At 34.6% G+C, this 21,907-nt stretch overlaps 1 protein-coding gene across 1 annotated transcript in view; it reads right to left on the bottom strand.

The window, feature by feature from the left end:
• The window catches only part of Sema1a (semaphorin 1a), a 500,910-nt gene that overhangs the window by 209,003 nt on the left and 270,000 nt on the right, over window positions 1–21,907 (bottom strand). Inside the window, exon 5 of the mRNA XM_081745959.1 lies at window positions 899–989. Coding sequence (XP_081602085.1) covers window positions 899–989 — 91 coding nt within the window. The remainder of the gene's footprint in view (window positions 1–898; window positions 990–21,907) is intronic.

Here is a 21,907-nt window from a genome sequence, read left to right as displayed (position 1 = left end):
AACGCGACATGGCTTACAAATAGCTAGAATTCAGGAACCCATTGAAAGTGCTTCGTCATTACTAGGCAGAGAGTACTCGAGTGAACAAAATGTTGTAATTTTGTGGCTAGATTCTCCACATTTAGAAAAACTACGTACATGTGAGCAGACGCTACAGCTTTTCCGGCTTTCTTTTCGTGCAGAATTGCTTGCTTTTAGCCACATGAAGTAACCTGAGTAGAAAAACCATAGACATAAGATCTATCATACTTCTCCTGGTAGCAGTTTCAAACCCTCGAGAAAACTTTCAATTGCCTGTATTGTAACGTTATGAACGTCAGCAAACGTTGCGGGGAAAACACTTATTTTCTATTCTGTTTATTTCAAATATGTATGAGACGCAGTCTTCAACTTAATAAAGAATATACATCATATACCAGGGTGTCTACTGAAATTCTATGAAATTTCGTGACTTTTTCGTGACCTTTTCTTTGCCAAACCATAAAATTTCGTAACATTCTCAAGAGCGAATTTGGGTGTAAATTAGGCCGAATTTTCATACATATGATAGAAACGTACTCTACTTGCGATTTGGTAGCGTCAAAAGCCGACTACAGACATTTTTGGAGGTGAACTTTGACCTTTTATAGAACAAAATTTTCCAGTCTGTATTTTAATTGTACAAATAAAAAAAATCGTGACCCAAAAGCTAATTTTCATGACTTTTTCTTGACTTTCATGGCGTTTTCTGATTTCGTGATTTTTTTTTGCGAATTTCGTGACCAACAGACACCTTGTATACACACTACTTCCACCAATATCCAATCTGGACAAAAAGATTGGGCAAGATCAAACACCAAACTCACCGACTTTTTCCTCCTTCCGTCAGATTATAACATGTGAAAAAACTTGTACTTACCAACATAAACAGCTGTGCTGTTGTGTTGAGGATCATATGGACACAAGGCTTGTGCATGTTTTTCCTTATCTATGCTGTAGGAGCCGTCATTCTGAAAAATTAATAAATAAACAAATTGAATACGCATAACAAGTGGAACCACTTAAATAAAGAGTTATAGAAAACGAGAGAGAAAGGTACTCCATTAGATTTAAATGAAATAATGAATATTAATTAATTGAAACACACAACATTAATTTTTAAAATTAGATATGTGAATAACAACGTAAGTATTTTACTATAATAGTACGACAGTACTATAATAGTTGAGAGACAGTGTGGGCCATCTTTCCTCGCGACCAAAATTCAAATATTATTGATTTGCTACTCTATTCTCAGTCGTTTACCATCTTTAAAAATATACTGTACACTATCTGACACACTTGCAGCAAGTATCATACAGATATATGACACGTAGTAAACTTCTTAATGAGCTAAATTTTACCAAGCCTAGGTTTAAATATAGCATTTTAGTTAAATTAAATATATGTTAAGAATAATGAATATTTGAAAATAGAAAATACTTAAGTGTGAAGATTTGAAGGGTAGGAAATCATTTAGTTTCATTTTAGCGTTGCATTAGCTGGGAGAGAATAATACTTTTGTATCCTAAGCATTATACTAACCTAATATTCTCAACAGCACTGCGAGTAATCTATCGAACAAGGATGATATTCATAATTAATCCCATGGGAAACTGATTTTTGATCCCTCATATCTTGAGATCAATCGGATGAATCAGCTCCATCAACAAGCTCGATTACTAACGTCTGACCTTCTACATCCTGGAGAGAATCAATGGTAAACTATCAAGTAGTTTTTGAGATTTTGAGTCTCTCGGACGGATTCACGGACAGACTGAGTAAATATATAAAACTGTGTTTGGTAAACTCAATCCCTTAAAAATTAAAAATATTTGAAGTGTAGTGTCCCTTTTTAACACGAAGTGTATGTGCGACATTGATCTACCTTGCAGTTTAACGTAGAACTCGATTTACATGAGTTAGCACTAAAGATTGAAGCGGGGTCTCTAGAATCAAAGGAGATTATCAAAGAATAATTATTTATCTATGATGAAAGCTGACTATACAGACCACGACATAGTAGAAATTAGTATTATCTCAGTTTTAGACGTAACCCGAATAACCTACTATCTCTTTCAATGTTAATAACTCCTGCACCATATCAGAGCATAATACGATTTCTTCGAAATATTTTAAGCAAAGATAGGGTTATTATATGACAACATTTATGAGGACATATCTGGAATGTGAGGGTAAACATTTCCGTATGCATACATTTTATGAAACTCCCTGATTTTGAAAGTGAATGCATTTCCAAACACAAGTGTATTGTCAATTCAAATTCATTTATTTCACACGTAAAAATATGTTTGACTGTTTGTATTCAAAGAAGAAATTGTCAAAAAAAAAAAAAAAAAGTGAGTGTGTGTGTGTGAGAGAGAGAGACTATATTTATTGAAAAATATAAATCATCAAAATCAACTTGATGCTGTGTTAAGTGTTGCGTTTAATCACTCGTATGTTCCATACATTCCATGTAATTTTCTTAACGTTTTAAAAGCAAACTTTAAAGTAAAAGATAAAACTTATTAATTTGTCAAAGTTAATATTAACAAGTTAACCAGATGGAAATGTGTTTGCATTTTGAAGTTTCACAATACGGTAACCTTAGGTAAGGATCTTTGTACAGTAAGGGACACTTCTGGAAGGTACACCCATATGAAAATTTACGGCAAAAGTGTATCATCCAGAGGTGTCTCTTACTGTACACTATTATATCACATTTTAAAAGCCGAGAATCAAAACTACGACCCGAAACTGAACACAAAAGCACTGAGTCACCACACTATTCCCGGTCAATTAAACAGTGACCCTTTAACAATTTCACGTTGCTCGTTTATGTTTTGTAGGCTAAAAAAAAAAGACGGGTGATAAATGAAAGTGAATAATTATGAGATGGTTTATTGAATAAAAATGTGGGAAACAGGATAAAACCTACGTACAGAATGCTGTCCATAAATGTCGTATGCAGAATTTCATTAAGAAAGTGTTCAAGTACCCAATCATATTAACATTTAATAAAAAACATAGTTATTGTAAACAGAGAAAAAAAAAACACAATGGAGTAACGAAAGTAATAATGTAGCTTACATGCGTTAATTCTGTAGTTTTTGGACTTAACGTACGGCTATATGTAATATCCTGCAGCAAACATATAACTGGAAACGTATATTTTATAATAGTTTAAGAATAAGTGTTCTATCTATACGTACTTCCGAATGAAGAAAGAACTGTATATAGGTGATCAGGATATATAGATGGACGTATATAATACATAGCTGACGTATGGAACACACGGATATGTATGTAATATATGAAAGACTGTTAGATGTCAGACATCCTGCAGTGGCATGATGTAGCATCTAAGCGGGAAATAGGCAGTATGTATGTAGCATATGGATAGTGTATGCTCCGTAGATACAGATTTCCGTAGTAAATTTATGGATTCCTTACATTTGTACAATATACCACTATCCAGATAACGGATTTTTCTCAGTGTATATATATTGTTTGTATCATACTTGGAAAGAACAATTCATTAAAGTTTAACTGTATTGTCTGACAATTTCTAAACATCGAGTTAGGAGGTTTACATATCTATGCAATTTCAATGCCAAATTCGCAAAGAAAATACGTACAAGCATTGTGATTATGTTTTAGAATTCAAAGATATAATTCTAAAACCATAAATATGAGATTTCTTGCTTAAAAAAAACTTCAAAAATATTACTTCCTCTGAAATAATTTTAGCACCAGATACCTCTATAAGATGGCTAGTAATTTTTACACCCTTCATGTCATCTGGAACCAAATGTTCAGGCCAAATACAAATAACTGCCTCAGTATCAGTTATTAAGTTTTGTTGCGTTTCATTAATTTTAACAATGATACGACATAACTTTGATTTTGTTCGTTTGATGATTTATCAGACTTCTCCTATTAGCCGTAGATAATTTTAGTTTAAAGTTTGTTTAGGAGCTCAACAAAATCTTGCAATATGATTAGATCCTTTCCAAGACCTATAAATTATCCGTTTGTGCTAATCAGATTTATTTTGACCTTAATGTTGATTGCTGCTCGAACTACCTTGTGCTTCGTTCTCCCCATTAAAATAATTCTGATCTTGTGGCATATTCTTGTAATTATTGTTGTATCCTTTCTTATCTTTCATAGATACCACATGAGCTAACACAAAATTCTGCATATTTTTTACACACTTTGTCAATATCTATTTGAGAATTAGAGTTAGAAACATCCTTCTTGCATGCTTCATATTATAAAGTAACCATTATGTCTGGCAAGACATACAAAAAGTATTAGTAAAACAATAACACATTCCTTGCGGAATAAATGGATATGGTACGTAAGTATTAATTTTTTACTGTTGTTCCTTACTTTCCTTTAACATAATTTCTTTTCAATCTACACTATTCAAATGTTTAATCAATTCGTTTGCTGAGGTGAATTGAAGGCGTCTGTGCAAGAAGAGACAGCTTCAATTTTACATTTGGTTCAGGATTGAAATAAAATATTATTGTAAATCTATTTACTCTACTTTAGCCTCCAAACCTTTTGCAAAGAAATGTTCTACCCCTATAATATTACATTTCTTTACAAAATGTTTGGAGGCTAAATGAAAATAAATTCCGTTTTAACCGTGTTGTGTTTCAATTGTGAATCAAATCCGCAATTGGAGCTATTCCCATCTTGCATCGAGGTCTTCAATTGCTTGTCAGCAACTACATTCATGTACTTTTACCAGACTGTTTAGATCTAAGCAATATGTCTTATATTATTAAAGGTGCAGAAGATATTCATCTAAAGGTAAAAATTATATCTTTCGTCACAGCTTCATAAGATTTTTCGTTATATGTACTATTTTCCTTATAATTTTGAAACCAATCGAAAGCTATGTCTGTCAAACATGTTGGTAAAATATCTTTGAGTTTGTTATTATTTCACTTGTAATACCTTTCAACATTTTTTAACTGTTTCAAGAATAAATCTGCTCTATAAGGTTCATAACCGTCATAAGAGGGAATTTTCACCAATTGACCTATATACTGTATAAAGTCATTCCGACTTTCGTTAGTTACATTGCTCTGCTGTAATTCCAATTGCCGACGAAGTACCTCCCCTCGTACGTATGATACGGAACATATTACAGCAGGAAGTTCCTACCTAACTCAGCTTATAGCCAAAAGAACCTTCTTTTCTAAAGTCTTTACCATCAAGCAACAAAAGGATTCACGTACTAAACTATGCAGAAAGAACGAAGGAAAAGGACCGTAAATATTACTCGCAAACAACATTGCAAGTATTACGAGCGATCATTAATCATGGCAACTATTTTTCTCTTTCAAATGGGCGTAGCTGGACAGATCGAAGATGCACGTTCGAAATCTGACATGGGCCGTCGAATGGTTTTATCAGAAGAAGGTTCTGTTAGGGAATAAGCAAAACACAAACAACCCGACAACATTGGTTTATAATCGTATGAGCAACTGTTATACAAAACAATTTACACAGATATTACAATCGTACACAGTACATGTTCTCCAAATTACCCTAGACGTTCAGCAACCTTCGAAGTAGTTTCCAAGTTCATTGATCGTCAGTTGCCAGCAATGAATACCATTCGCTTGACGTGAAGCGCTAATGTGAGCCTCCTTGCGTCGAAACGATGTCAGAGCGTCTAGTTTGTTAGCAAAACGTTTCCCAGCACTTTCGGGATCAGATCCTAATTGCGCCTCTAGTTCCGTAAGTATTCAGCATCTATTATCACGTAAGTACTCTTCCAGCACTCACCCATACATCCTTGTCTGCAACACAGGACATCCATTGCATCACAGATCGGTAGTGGACATTCTGCATCGTTTGAAAGCTGCTGTCTATCTCACTATTGTTCGACAGGGTATAGCACGGGCACCCTGTGCCATTTCCGTGCATTTCTGCCGCGGACAAATGCTACTTTCTCATACGCACGTTGTTCACTCTTCGTGACCTTCATCCCAGACCAGTGTCGCTCACCTACTGAACCACAGACAAAGGATATACAGACCACAAACTCCGCGAAAAGCTGGAAACTTGGGGAACAGTAGCGCCTCCCAACCACCGACAACGGAACTAACCAGTCAATCTGTCATCACCTAAGTGGAAATTTCGAAAGTAACGCTCTCGGTTAGCACATGGTGAAGGAAAGAGTAGTGTGTGCTTTGCTATTGTGCACGTTTACATTTGTTTTGATTCAAATGCGTTTGTACTACTATTTTGCGGAAAACTGAAGAGGAAAATTGGCGAATCCATGTTCGCCATCCCAAGATATCCGTTTAGATAAGTACGCATAGATTTATTTTATTTTGTATATGTAAAAAAAAATAAATGTTTACGTTTGTAAGTTTATTACTACTTTTCTATTTTTTATAAATTCTTATCTCTTTTATCTAGTAGGTTTAGCATATAGATTGACGTTTTTTTCTTAAACCAGTATGTTCTTACCTGTAGATACAAGATGTTTTTATTTTTGCTACGTATCCTCCCTGAAGGCGTGCAAGTAACCACGAATACGGCCTTAAAAGTGATGAAGGCCAGATAATTTTGTGTGCCGATTATGAATACGAGGATGTCTTTATTAAAATTTTCAGTTAAAAATCTGTTCATTTAAAAATAACGAGTGGTACAGGTGTTGTTCTGGCGCACCACATTTTGGAAGATTTACAGGCAAACTTCAATCCTTTCCATGAAAATATGTTTATAAAGAACAAATTTCTGAGGCGACAGAATTAAATACAAAGTAATACAGTTGTATTTTAAGTTTACAAGTGATGGATTCTAATGTAAAATCATTTTAAGTTCTTTATATATCCTTTGTGTACTGAACTTCGAAGCGTGCTCAGACATGCAGTTATACTCACATATACCATCTGGTAGGACCACTCACATTTCATGCCATAAGCTTTTCAATGTGTATCTTCGATCTGTCCTGCTATGCATCATTCGAAAAAAAAATAGTTATAGTTACTTATGATTTAACCCTCGTATAAACAGCTGATGCTGATTCTACAAAACGAATAGAGATGAAAAGGACAATAATTTATACAGAGCGACATCATTCACAATACCAATGAAAAAGAGATTATAAACGTATTCATATTTATACTGCTAAAAGTGAATTATTCACAATATCATCAAATAGAGAAAATTCCAAAAAATGAGAATAAATATTCGCAAATAACAAGACAGCATTTCACCATATTTGAAATCAGTAAAAAAATTTCGTGAGGAACTAACTTTGTCCAAATAAAATAATATATTTAAGCTTTTACTCTCACAATATGGATCTATTTCCCGTTTTTAATAGCAAGTATGTCTGTTGGCCTTTGGTAAAAGTTGTATCATACTGAGTGAGATTTTGAGTGGATCTACATACTTCACATTTTGGTCATGGTTGGGTCTCCGTTTCTTCCGTTAATCACAGAATTAAAAAGAGTCCGCTCCACAGATGACAAGTATTTGGCAGAGATTCGAACAATAGATTCTCTGTATTGAAGTTCTGAATTTTATTCAGGAGTGATTTCCTAGGTTCAATTCAGCAGTTTTCTACCATTGAACTTGGTAGTTCACCAAAGACATAACCAAGACAGAGCAATATACTTGTAGAAAATACAGTAAAACTTAATGGATCGTTCTATCCAAATACGATACCAACAATATATAAATGTGCAAACCAGTATAAATACCATCAACAGCTTTAAGATTCAATTTACTCCATGGCAAATATGAAATAGGCTAATTTTTTGAGTAAAAAGAATAGCGCGGAAAGAGTTTAGAAAAAAATATATAGCTGGGCAGCATTCCTTAAAAGAAAATGGAAGGCAACTCCATTGTATAGCCAACTCAATACTAATACTTACATTGACAACATTGACTTCCATTAACACAGAATATTTTGATGTTTGCAATAGACACGATCATTTGTCAATACATAATATGTGTTTGAAGAGCACAACAAGGGTTCGTAAACATGTGAAAGGCTTTGTATCGTTGTGTCAGTGATTTAATTTTGTGAAAGAAACTAACTCTATCTATTGACTCACATCATGTTTTTAACAGTTGTTTAGTTTTCCCATCTCTCTCTTTTTCATACTCATCACCATGGAAACAGAGGATGAAGTAGAGTCCGCTTTTTAAAATATCCCTCCCCATGTTTTTCAGATTCTAACAGAAGCTCTAAGCAATCAAAAAAAGAAAAAATATACGGAAAGACGCCGAGATGCATGTGACGTTAGCGACAACTGATTTGGGAGACCAGGTGCGTTTGTTCACACACACATTTTCACCCACCCCTCTTCTCTTCTTGCTGTCTCATTTCTTCTTTCTCACTCATAGGGCTGTTATCCAGACAATAAATGCGACACGGAAATACATGCATCACATCTTTGTCACCAGTTAACTAAGGAATCATGATCGTATGTAGTATATGTTGTCTGGCAGCGTCAATGACAGACACCAGCAAACACTGAAACCAAGGTTCGAAATGTCACTCGCTATATTCTTTATGGGCTTTTAGAATTTTCTGTAAAAGTTTCTAAAGTAATAAAAACCAGTGGCAACAAAATTGAAAACCCATATTTTAAAATCATACTTGTAAAGCTCGATATTGATGTGGTGGGGATATTTATAAGTATATATAGATAAGTAAAAAAAAAAAAAAAAAAAGTCACTGGCAAATCGATGTCATAGTGCGGAAAAGTTTATTTTGGTATCAACAGCAAGTAAGCATAAGTATTGACACCTATTATTATCTTCCACTATCCTAGAATCAAAAATTACGTTTATTTGTCTGCAATTACGATTCATTTTAAATGAACGAAAAAGAAAAGAGCGAAAATATTGTATAGCAATGGCATTACGAAAATATAAGTTATAAAGCATTGTAAGGACATCTTTCATTCTATTCTTCACGGTTAGCTTTTCACTCGGAGGAGCAAAATTAAAATATCTTCTACTTTGTAACTTCGAAGGGGAAGCGGAGGCGAACAGAATTAATGAATTTTTATTTTCTAAATTTTACGAAAACGATAACGAAAATGATTCGTTTTTAACTTAACGAATTATGTTACTTTGAACAAATCCTGCACAGTGATTATTAGTATTAGATGTTGTTAATAAAATATATAAATGTTTGAAACAAGAACGAAATCATGTAAATCTGAACTAAAAAGAGTTGTAACTCAATGACAAATGGATCAAACTACAAAATGAAGGGAAAAAAATCCACGACTTTATTGCCATGTTAACAATACATGAACGATGTAAATATCTTTAAGTCAGACACGGTAACACACGTGTTCGTTACCACACATGGCACATCACACGAAAAATGATTAACTCATAAGTTCATTTTTAATGCTGCAAAATACGTTGAAACATGCGGCTCAAGTTAAAAATTTAAAAATTAAATTTTTCTAAGAGAATAAAATAGAAATTGACCTAATAACACTTTCCGAAACAGGAACAAAACCTATCCCATTTATGCCTAGGATTCGTTACCATTAACAACCCTAGTCTAGAACTATGTCTGGTCGAAGAGTTATAAAAGTAGATTCCTGGTGACGCCACTGATAAATATGTCAAAACGGCCTAGTAAATTGAGGATGCTGATTACGAATCTGAAATTTGTTTTTCGATATCTCTTTTAATTCTCCAAATATGGCTCAATCTACCCACAATAGATTGCTGGCAACGAACTGGCAGATAAGATACAATACTTAAAACAGAATGAGCAAACAGAGATTTGTGATCAGTTTTCCGATAGGTCTTTTCGCTCTCGGATTAAGAGCGTTAGAGAAAGCATGAGCTCTTCTCGTTCTCGGATTACAGAGTCTTACAGAAAGCATGAGCTCTTTTCATTCTCGGATTACAGAGAGTATGATCTCTTCCCATTACAGACCATAAAGCATTAAGGGAGTATGAACTCATTTTGTTTTCGGATTACAGAATATTACCGACAGCATGAGCTCTTTTCGTTCTCAGATTGCAGAGCGTTACAAAGAGCATGAGCACTTTTCATTTTTGGATTACAGTGTGTTGCAGATAGCATGAGTCCTTTTCGTTCTCAGATTACAGAGCGTTACAAAGAGCATGAGCACTATTTGTTCTCGCATTACAGTACGTTACAAAGAGCATGAGTTATTTTCGTACAGGAATTATAGAACACAGTGGAGGAAAAGAATTAAAAATGGGAACGTCGACCTCAAACATGGGAAAAAGCGGAAAACAAGAAGACAGAGGGCATGAATATTTTCCATTCTCGAATTATTAGAAATCATACGGACGTATCAGACAAATTCAGGAACGATTTTTTCCATCTCCAAGCAGAAGATCGGAAATAGATTTCCCACCGATCCTGGTCAGACTTTTTTTTATTCCATGACTGTAGAAATTTATTGAATGGCTAAATCTCTCACGGAGAGCAAACTATTTAAAAAAGAACACTTATTTATACATGACAATTGAGCAAATACTAGAAGAATCGAAAACGTTTCAAAACTCACTGTCTGCTGTTTTTTTTTTTCTGACCATAAACAAGTTATGCAATCTGAAAGTTTCATTGGATTGATTAATGCATTTACATAATTTAACTTAAACATCTTTTTAGTTTATTTCTTAGTTTTTAATCCGAGCAGGCGTACCATTGAAGTAAAAATTAAAAGAATTAATTTTGGTGCAATAGATACCGTTCAACATAACTTACAATATATTTACTGTAATTGATACGTATGATATTAATTTGGCACACTTCACATTTTCTATGTAGTCACAGATGACGGAACTTTGCTTTACTCAATTCAAAGAAAATCAGTAAAAATTATTTGGTCTTACACTCTGTTGAACAACGGTAGATACGCGAAATGTGTTTGAATTCTTAGACTCAGACGCAAGATACTGCACCGTGAAGATGAGTGAACTTTCTACATTACTGAGCTACATTTTATAATTCTATTTCGATAAAGATGCAAATGCTGCGCAGGCCCGTTAAGAAATTTATGCTATCTATGGGGAAGATACGTTATCAAAAGCAACAGCCACAGGAGAGTTCAGTCGCTTTTGTTCTGAAAATTTCGATGTCCAGTAGGCGACCAATCACAGAAAAAATAGATGATATTTTGGCAAGTTGGTCACGATCGGCATATAAAGTTATAACATTGCCAGTGACCTAAACATCCATGACCAGTGTCAAACAATTCGAAGAAAGCTGATTTAAACGGATTCTTAATCTTTTCGTTACGTATATGCAACTCACCTTGCTTTGTTGATTTTCGAGTTTTAGCATGCAATTTTCTTCTCATTTGGAGCTGCAGAATTTTTTTCAATAATTAATTATTGTTTATTTTTTAAAAAATATTTTATTCGTAAAAATCTTCTTTGGGAATAGATTAATCGATTTGTAAAAACCGTATCGAAATATGACCAACAGCTCTTGATATAACCGCTAACAACTCTATAAATATACATACATACATATAGTCAAACTGAAAACCTCCAAATCGGTTAAAAATGCCCAAATCATGTTGAAACAAGGATTTATATGTTTCCAGTGTATATTTTGCTCGCTCTTCTCCCTGTGAATTATCCCTCTGCGTCTTCCATATTGAATTCATGCAAGTACACGTCAGATTCACATTCTTTCAAGTGAAAGGTCACGATATGTCAAACTTTGAACTTTTTCAGTATGTTCAATGATTCAGAAGAAACGTGTAATAATCGTTTCCCCTCATCTTGTCGAGATGAAATTCCCGAATTCGTGCAAGTAACACTGAGATCTGTTACCTCCATGAGAAAATATTTCCGTCAACCCTGCTGGTGGCGTCATCTACTGGAATTGCAGAGAGATTACTTAGAAATATAAACTCCCTCTTGCCAATGGGTGTGCGCACGTTAACTCTTACCATGCAGTTAATTCCTAATATCTAAACGAATATTTTAAATATTACGTCGTGTGTCAATAATCAAAACCAAAATTAAACCACTTGGCGTAACGGACAATTTGTGAGCCTAAGCTACTCCAGAGCATTCCGCTAGCGACCGGCTGAATTACGTCGCTACGACGGGCTAGCAGCGAGCGCAGTTAATTCCTAATATCTAAACGAATATTTTAAATATTACGTCATGTGTCAATAATCAGAACCAAAATCAAACCATTTGGCGTAACGGACAATTTGTGAGTCTAAGCTACTCCAGAGCATTCCGCTAGCGACCGGCTGAATTAAGTCGCTACGCCGGGCTAGCAGCGAGCATATGTTCAGCGCGCTGCGACGCCCAGTCTCTAATATGTGTATCACCAGTAGCTTTCTATAGTACTCGCGCCGAGTCGTGAAGCTTGATCCAGATCTACCGCTTTCACCACCCAATAGAACGCGAGGGTGTGTTCCAGTCGTCAACACCCACCCATCACATTTTGTCAGTGTCGTCTCTTGAGCTACACAGAAAACATCTCCCGAGAGTATAGTGTTGTCGGATTGGCGTCAAGTTCCGTTTTGTTAATTCTTTTTAGTTGCGTTATATTTTCGTTGTTACTATTTTTGCTATTGTTACCATTTTAAAATAGTTGTTACAGTAGTTATTGTTGTGCAGTGTTATTATTGTTAATTTTTAAATGCTTTTTTTTATATAAACGTTTACTATGTCTTAAAAGTTTGACAACATAGTTGGTGAATTTAAGCTGTTTGACGTTTCCCCAAGTGTGCGCTCGGGAAGCGGCTCCACGAATTGTACCGAAGTTTTCCGATGTGTTAGAACTCAAGCAAAATATTTCTATGATTGGTTTAGAGCCCAAGCTTCACGACTCGGCGCGAGTACTATAGACCTAGTGGCTGTCACGTCTTGTTTTCACGTGACTTCCCATTTTGCCTCACGACGCCAAGTGAACGTCGAAAATTGGGAAGCACCGCCATTAAATCGAACCTACGCTGTAACTAGTAGACTATAGTGTTCTGTAGCATTATTATTATTATTATTATTATTATTATTATTATTATTATTATTATTATTATTATTATTATTATTATTATTATTATTATTATTATTATTATTACAATACAAATGAATGCCCGGCAATTTCAAACAATAAAAACAAGAAAAGAAAATAGTTCTTTTATTACAGTAGAAAATATCATCATACAATGAATTTCTATAGAAGATACGTTACAAAACGTCGTGGTACAACGAATATTAAATAATTGAATATCAAGATACGAGTTTAATAAAGATTTTTTTTTTTTCTAAATGATCTCTTCATAACCAGCTTTATTTAAATAGAAATTAAAATACGTAGAATAGTTAAGTTGAAGTTCAAATACAAGTCATTACGCTCATTGCTAAACATTTTCAATTAAAAAAAAAATACTTTTACCACTTTTCGACTAAGGATTAAGGGTTTATGGAAATTGCAAGCCAAGTCAATTAGAACAGTTTTGTATGTTGTTCAATATCCTCTATATGTATAAAAAAAAAGTAGCAATATAAGAAAATAAAGATTTTAACAGTCCAACAAAATTTCTTACTTTTCAGTAGAGTTTAACTTTGTCACTTAATTGAATATGTACCGATAGCAATATTAGCTACAAACACTGTATTTAATATAGCCTCTACAATTGTTTCCGTATTATTTCCTCTGTTATCCAGACAGCAATCATTAAATTCTATTCCTAGAAATTCAAAATCTCTTATTCAATTTCTGGAAAGGAAATTGAGTACACTTTGCTTCTTGAGTTTTTCTTTTCTTTCTTTCTTTTTTCTTTTTTTTTTTTTTTAGATATATTATTCAGTTCTCCCATTTCTTCATTTTGCTCTCTCTCTCTCTCTCTCTCTCTCTCTCTCTGACTCGCTTGTCTTCTCTCCGATTTCCGAAGTATTGATTTTTTTTTCTTTTCCTGAGAACAGCGCGAAAATCTTGAAACAAGCTTCCTAACGTATCGTTTCATAAGAGATTTTTCTTCTGCCAAGCCAGCCGTGCTGGTGGAAGCACTAAAGCTGGATGATGGATACATGGGTTTGATCCGCATAAATTCAATACACGTTCTTTGCATCCATGTCACACAGGCAGACCAAACTGATTATATATATATATATATATATATATATATATATATATATATATATATATATATATATATATATATATATATATATACTACGTATTCAAATATTGTACTACAGATGTCGTTGCACATCATATTAATTATATTTTACTATTATTATTATTATTTTGTAAAACTATAACGAATTAATTGTATATGTTACTGTTATATTCTTATAAAATAACCCAAAGGAATGCAAGAAATGTAGCTAATAATAATAATAATAATAACAATAATAAATTTTGGACATAACATATTGAACTGAAATTCTGGGAAAATAATAAACTATTTATTTGAAATCATGGACAGTGAATTCTCATTATCAGATTAATGTTAAAATTATATTGGAATTTCTATTTCCTTTCAGTGCAACTAACCGGTTCATTTACATATTCAAACAATTTATATTTTGTGTTGATTCGTTTCCTTTTACATATTTCTTAATGAATAAGTGTGCACTTTGTTCTTTCGTGACGCCAATCTACACATTCTGCACTTCATCAGACATATGGTGATTTCATTGAACTAGTGATTCAATGACCGAGGGAGGATGTAGGACGTACCATCGCGGCGAGGCTCTTTTCAAGCCATCTGACTCCTCATCGCATGGACATCATGTACCCGTCGGAAGACAACAACACAAGAAGAGACATCGTTGGAGAATCGCCCAAAGTATCAAGCAAGTGCTTTGTAGATTTTTACCTATCTTAAATTCATCCCTTGTTCTTCAACTCCTTTTTCACCCTCTTAATCACAATCTGTTTCTAATTGAAAGGCATTCGATTTCATTTATAAACCAAAGCAAGTTCTAAACTCAATACCTCTGCCCTACAGGTTGTAATTTACAAATTCCAGGGATGTTTTTGTAGTTCTATATCCCCTACATCTTAATTTTAGTTTCGTTTACTTGAACTACAAGAACTGACGAGACCATACTACACAAAACTATTTCAAAGACTATAGTTTGGAAAATTCTATCGTAATACACGTATTAACAGAATCTTTCACAAAACTTGCGTAAGTATCATTACTCAAGGTGTTCAGGGATGCCTAAATCATGCGATATGTCACAGCATGAATACTACTGGCAGGCGCGTAGCCAGGATTTCGTGAGGGGGGGGGGTCCGTGACATGAAATACTGTGGTCATCACACCAGGGGCTCAATCATTCTAAACAATTTTACTGGTTCATTGGTTCATTTAGCCAGAATTTCATAACGAAGGGGGGGGGGGGGCGTGACATGAAATTCTGAGGGCCCAGGAGCTCGATCAATCTAAACTACATTACTATCAACATATATTGGTTTGTGAGGATATGTTGGTAAGTATTTTAAAAAATATGAAGAAATCTCGAATAAAAAAAAAATATATTGAAAAAGATTATACAATATTTACATCCTTCCTCTGTTTATTCAAATATAACAATTTTCCTTTCATTATGACCTCAACTATTATAAAAAGTACATACTCACTATTATAAAAAGTACAATAATGTCAATAATGTCTTGTAAAATATTTTGCAATATATGCGTTCCTTTCTCTGTTGAATCAAATGTTAACAGAACTTTCTTTCCACATATATTTTTGTTTTTACTATTCCGTCAACTACTGTGTGTTTCAAATGGCAGGTTAAAGGAGCAGTAGAAAATTATTTTTTGAAATAACATGTTTGATTCTGCAAGGACGCGATGACGAAAAATTATGATAAAAAATGTGCAGGCTCTTATTCAATGGCACTATGCTTTCGGAAGTTTGAAATCTGCCTGACTAGTAGCAGAAATTCTGAGAATTCCGCAACTTTTCTAGAAATTTCAAATTCCCTGACTCTTCCAGGTTATCTCGCTCACCTCGCAACCATGTATTGCAAGCAATACAAATTTCATCATAAGAAAGAGTAACCAAAAGCTTCCTGTATTTTTTAAATTTTTCTTTTATTTTAAACGCTGATCCTTCTTTTTCTTATTTCATTTTGTTTCATCCTTCCCTATTTTTTTTAATTTCTGGTCTCGAAGGGGGGGTTCCGGACCCCCGGACCCTCCCTTGGCTACGTGCCTGCTACTGGCAACGACAGACGTGAACGGATGAACTTCATGAAATTCATCACTGAGAAATGTACAATCATGCAAGAAATTGGAAACCAATTGTACACAGTCCTATTGTATGATGTTACATCATAAAAAGCCAAATGATGTTACTTGATGCATTGTTGCGGTGTCAAGTATGTTTAAAACGATAAGAAGTCATTATTTGAAAGCAGTGGCGTAGGGAAGAGGAGCCCAGAGGCCCCCCCAAAGAGGTCCGACAATGTACTTTGGTACTTTGATGTCTGTAATTTTTTTTATATATTTTTATGTTTATATATTTTTTGTTTGTAATTTCTCTATATGTACCTATAACAGCACTTGCGCCCCCCTCAAACACACATCCTGGCTACGCTACTGCTCGAAAGTGTTCACGAGAAATTTCCATTTGTCACACAAAACTATTTCTTCGAACTGCTGTGAAACAAAGAAAAAAATGATTCAGCTTAAACAGTCAAAGAGAATTTAAAAATAGAAAGGTTCATTCTTGCAAATGTTATAATAACGGAACACAAGCACTGCTGTAAGTAGTGGTTTGCAGATATTTTCCCAACAGCCCTCGTATTACTTAAAGGCTTTTTTCTAATTTAACGTACCACTATTATACATCAAGGCTGAGGGAGACAGGGCTAAAAATTTTCTTGTAAGCTATTGTGTTAATGCAGTCATGTACTACCTCAAATGAACAATCTGCGGTGCAGAAAAATGGGTATTCAATCTTGTGAAACCTCTGTGCGTGTCTATGTAAAACATTCTTCAATACTCTTGCAATCTCTACTTCTTCGTCAACAAGTTCTGCTTCCACGCACCTGTCTTGTTTTTATTAAGTACAGCGAGAAAACAAATATATGAAGTAAACCACATATGACCAGCAAGGGGAGCCACACTTAGCACTTTCTATGCTTAATCTAAGATATTATTCTTTTTTAAAAAAAGGTCTCTATTTCAAAGTTTGCGCATCTTGGTGTAAATGAAGCTTTTCTCTTTAACGAGGTTGGTAACATTGTGGCAACACTGCAGTTGACCATGTCATCGCGAATGCGGCGAAGAGTTCTCCTAAACTTGTTTCATTACACTGAACTTGTTTTTGTTTGTATAATTTGAAAGGCCGCAAGGCACCTGCTGCTAGTTTGATAATTTTGCAACTGAAAAACTTTTCTTTCCACACTAAGTTTTCAAAAAACTCCACTCACAAAAAACAACATCGGCTCCAGATATGTTTGCAGACACCACTACAGTGTTGCAGACTATATTTTCTTTTTGTTTCTACTACAATCTTGTACTTGTTACACAAACTTCTTCATATTTTAGAAAGTGAACATAAAAGAAAGAGGGAAAAAGAGAGAAGAGAGACTTTTTCTGAAATTGGAAGTAAGTACTTGCTTCAAATTACAAGTTAAGTTTTGGGGCAAAAATTAATAAATCTAGCCATATTAGTTTTGGCCGTGGTCTAATTTTACATGAGGCAGAGAAAATTGAATGCTTTATCTAATTTCTTACCACACAGATATTGTCTTACTCTATCTCCAAATCACTGTATTAGGAATAAAAATAAGAATACTATAGAACGGTATCATGCCAACATCCCGATTTTACAGTCATAAAGATCGGACTTCTCCGATGTATTCCTCTGTTACGTAGACGGCTTTGGGTGTGAGGTGTCTGGAGGATTGCGTGCTTCTGTGATACTTCGATGCAGCAGATAATTTTAGAAAGTACGCCGCCAACCTCCCAAGTGGTTCAGAATAGCACCGTAAGAGCAACACCATGGATACTTCAATCTAGCTCATTCACGAGAACTTGGACATTCTACTTCTCCGGGATCTCTACTGTTACTTCTGGGGGAAAAAATCCGAAGATCAGTAAATCCAGCTATCACAATTATAGGTACACATGAACGAAGTAAAATAATCTACGCAATGAGACGACCCTGAACACCCAGAAGACTCAAGGTGACAAGAAACAAGAGACCTGCAACATAGGGCTTCCAAATTGAAATAAAAGCACAAACCAAGGTCACGTGTTAACGTATATGGAAGTCTTGGACCTTGGTCTTGCACTTCTATACCCATCTCATCCATAAATGCTCAACGCTCACTGCTCATCTATACTGAACTAGTTTAAATGGAGAAGCAAAAGAACGATGTGTTGGAAAAGGTTCAAGTTTCCCAAGTTCGTAATAATTACAGCATGATAACCTTTGTAATAGTTCCATGCGGTATCAGGGACTTTAATAGTTACTATTTACAGTGCTAAGCAATGAAAAACTACCACACTATTTCGTCCAATTAAATGAAAAAAATAATAATAGTAATATCGGTGAGAAAACATACATAGTGGTCTTTCGCGAGGCAAAAGATTACAGAACTAAAATTAAACATTTCTACACCCATGTCGCCTGAAGAGAAAATCTTGAAAAGAATCATTCCCAAGAAAATAACAGCGAGAGAAAGAGTTATAGAGGGAAAACGACAATCAAAAATAAAGACAGCATCGGACGTACATATGAGGTTACCAGTAAATATGTATCTTGAAAAAGGAAGAAATAAGAGAATGTAGATTTTGTAGTAAGTTATGAAGTATAATAGGAATTACTAAGTGTTTGACATAATAAATAATTAACGAAGATCTATAGACTAAGGAAGGCATAACGTTAGAAGCATTAAGTATATTCACTTTCCTAATGGTATTGTATGTTATGGCTCCTACAAAACCCAATATAGAATCTGAGAAACCCTGAGAAGTTGTACAGAATATTAGGCAATAATGAAAGTTAAATACGTAAAAGTAAAAATAAGTGAACGACAGGAATTGTGTCAATTATAATGGATTAATTGGAAGAAAGAAAGTAGAACTAGTGATTAGTTTTAGGTATCTTGGAAGCGTTGTTGTTAGGAATCTAAAATGAAAACAATAAATAAAAGAAAGGATACAAAGATTCAAGAAGTTTTTAAGAAGAGGAAAAGCAACCCTTTAACAGTTAGTACTTACTGGACCTCAGATAAAATTTAGGGGAAACACTGATCAAATAATGTGTAGGATGTATTGCTCTTTACAGGACAGAAGTTCGAACATCACGACAGAACGATGAAAAACCACTGGAAGCGTGTATGAAAAATTTAGAAATTAGCTAGGTAGAATAAAAATAAATGACGAACAATACTATAAATATTTAATATGAATTCTGCTCATTCTACCATGGAAGTATGTATAACCTGAATTTAAAAAAAAAAAAATCTCACCACAGAATCCGTATTAGTTTCGGTAACGCATCATTGCCTTAATCAGACATATTATTTCATGTGTCTCGTCACACAGCACTTCTATATTTCTCTTTATACCATTTCTCTTGGACATTGAGAAAAACTTAAATATTCAAGCTGGAAGCATTTGAAGTATGGTGTTGGCGCAGAATGCTGCGCATATCATGGACCGAAAGGAAAAGGAATGAAGACATACTAAAGGAAGCTAATGAAGGACGACAGATGATGAAGATAATAGGAAAAAGAAGAAACAGCATGCTTGGCCATATTTTTCGACACTCCGATTGGATCACTGTGTTAATAGAGGGAAAGGCAGAAGAAAATCAAGAAGAAGAAGACCATGGATATAATATCAAGATGCAGTAACGAAGAAGAGACCTTATCGAAGTATAAAACAGCTCTCCCAAGGGAAAGAAAAGTTTTAAAATTTCCATGTTGCCCTCCAACCTATGGTTGAGGTTAAAAAGAAGACCATTTCATTTCTCTTCCAGCACTACCACTGCTTCTTCTTTATCTGCTTATAGTGTTACAATGTCTTTTCTTTTTCTTAAGCTCTTCAACTCTTCTTTCTTTTCTTCTTTAGATTCATCAGCATAATGCGTCTTATGAAGGTAGTGATATATTGCGATGACTGTAACCTGATTAATAATAATACGGTTTGCTTTGGTGAGTTTTGTTAAATCATGGAAATATTTAAAGAAATTTTAATTCCTCTTTCAGACAATGATATAAAAGAATGCAATTCTTATGTAAAAACGGGAGCGGAAGACTGGTGTTCGGGGGAACTCTTGAATGTAAGGGAAGCAGCCTATCAACGACGGCGGTAAACACTACGAGGTGTGTTCAAAAAGTATCGAACCTTTGGTGGGCAAAAATACATTTATTGATTTGGAAATCCGAAACACTAATCTCCTTCAAAGTAGTCTTCTTGGTAATGCACATACTTCTCTCAGTACTCCTGCCATTGCTGAAAACACTTCTGGAACGCAGTTTTCTTGAATGGTGAGCAACCGTACCGTCGCATTACGCATAATGTCTTTTCTTGAATCAAACCGGGCCCCTTTCAGTGGCATTTTCAGTTTGGGAAATAAGCAAAAGTCACACGGGGTCATATTGGGTGAGTAGGGAGCCTGACAACACACAGGAATATTGTTTGGCGATGAAAGCCTGAATCAAATGCACAGAATGCGTTCCATTGTTAGCAGCTTCGGTACAAATTTCGCGGACACTCTCCTCATGCTCAAATTCTCATTCAAAATTGAATGTACCGATCCGATGCTTATCCCTATATTGTTCACAATTTCTCGGACTCTGATACAACGGTCCTGCAAAACCACAATCCGCACTTGCTCAATGACATTGTTCTTCCGGTTTGTTGAGGGCCTACCTGAACATGGTTTACTGTCCACTGATATGCCGCCATCTTTGAAGCGGTTATATCACTCCTTTATGCCTAAGGCGCTAATGACATCGTCTCCGAAAGTCTGTTGAATCTTGTGAGTGGTTTTCGCTTGGGTATCACCAAGCTTTTGACAAAATCTGACGCAATATCGCTGCTCAACTTTTTCTGTCATTTTACAAAAACTGAAATCCGACGACCGCTCACTACACATCTTCACTCATTGGGCGACTGCCAGCGACTGACGCATTCTGTGGGCGCGAATAAACCACGACTGCGCATGAGTGTCCCCTCTACACCTACACTGAAGAAAGTGTCCCGTGCTTCATTCGTTTATGCGGGAAAAATAAGGTTCGATACTTTTTGAACATATCTCGTATATTTATGATGAAATTCACGTAAACTTATTATAACATTCTTGATATATTTATTTTAGAAAAAGAAATAGTATTCGTTGATTTTGAAAGATCAGTTGCATTATCGAAAATTGAATACAAAAGGAGTACATTTGATTGATTGATTTATTTATTTAGAGAAATGAATTCTACACGTAAAGATACATTTACATTATTTTACTAAATATAATAAGGGAGATAGGCCGAGGAGCACAGTATTACAGTATCGAAACATAACAAGGACTCTGATAACATTATCTATCACCATTACTTGTTTCTGAGGTTAGTGATATGGAAGGTACTACTAAAAATTACGGTATATTGTGTATCTTCATTTTCTTCACATCCTTTTATATATCGCACTATAATATGAACTGAAAGAGTTCTGAAGCACGTTCAACCGAGTCACTAAAATCGCTACACCCTACAGTTAAAAGCTGAATGCGACATATATTAACTCAATAAAGACTGCTATTATTATTATTATTATTATTATTATTATTATTATTATTATTATTATTATTATTATTATTATTATTATCAGTAGACAATGATTTTGCCAGTGTTGTTGACATTTTTTATCTTAATTTTAGTAATATACAAAGAC

This window comes from Thermobia domestica, chromosome 2, assembly GCF_964235325.1.
Source record: "Thermobia domestica chromosome 2, izTheDome1.hap1.1, whole genome shotgun sequence".
Lineage (NCBI taxonomy): Eukaryota > Metazoa > Arthropoda > Insecta > Zygentoma > Lepismatidae > Thermobia > Thermobia domestica.
The sequence above is the reverse complement of the archived record's forward strand: the minus strand, read 5'-3'. Positions and strand labels throughout refer to the sequence as shown.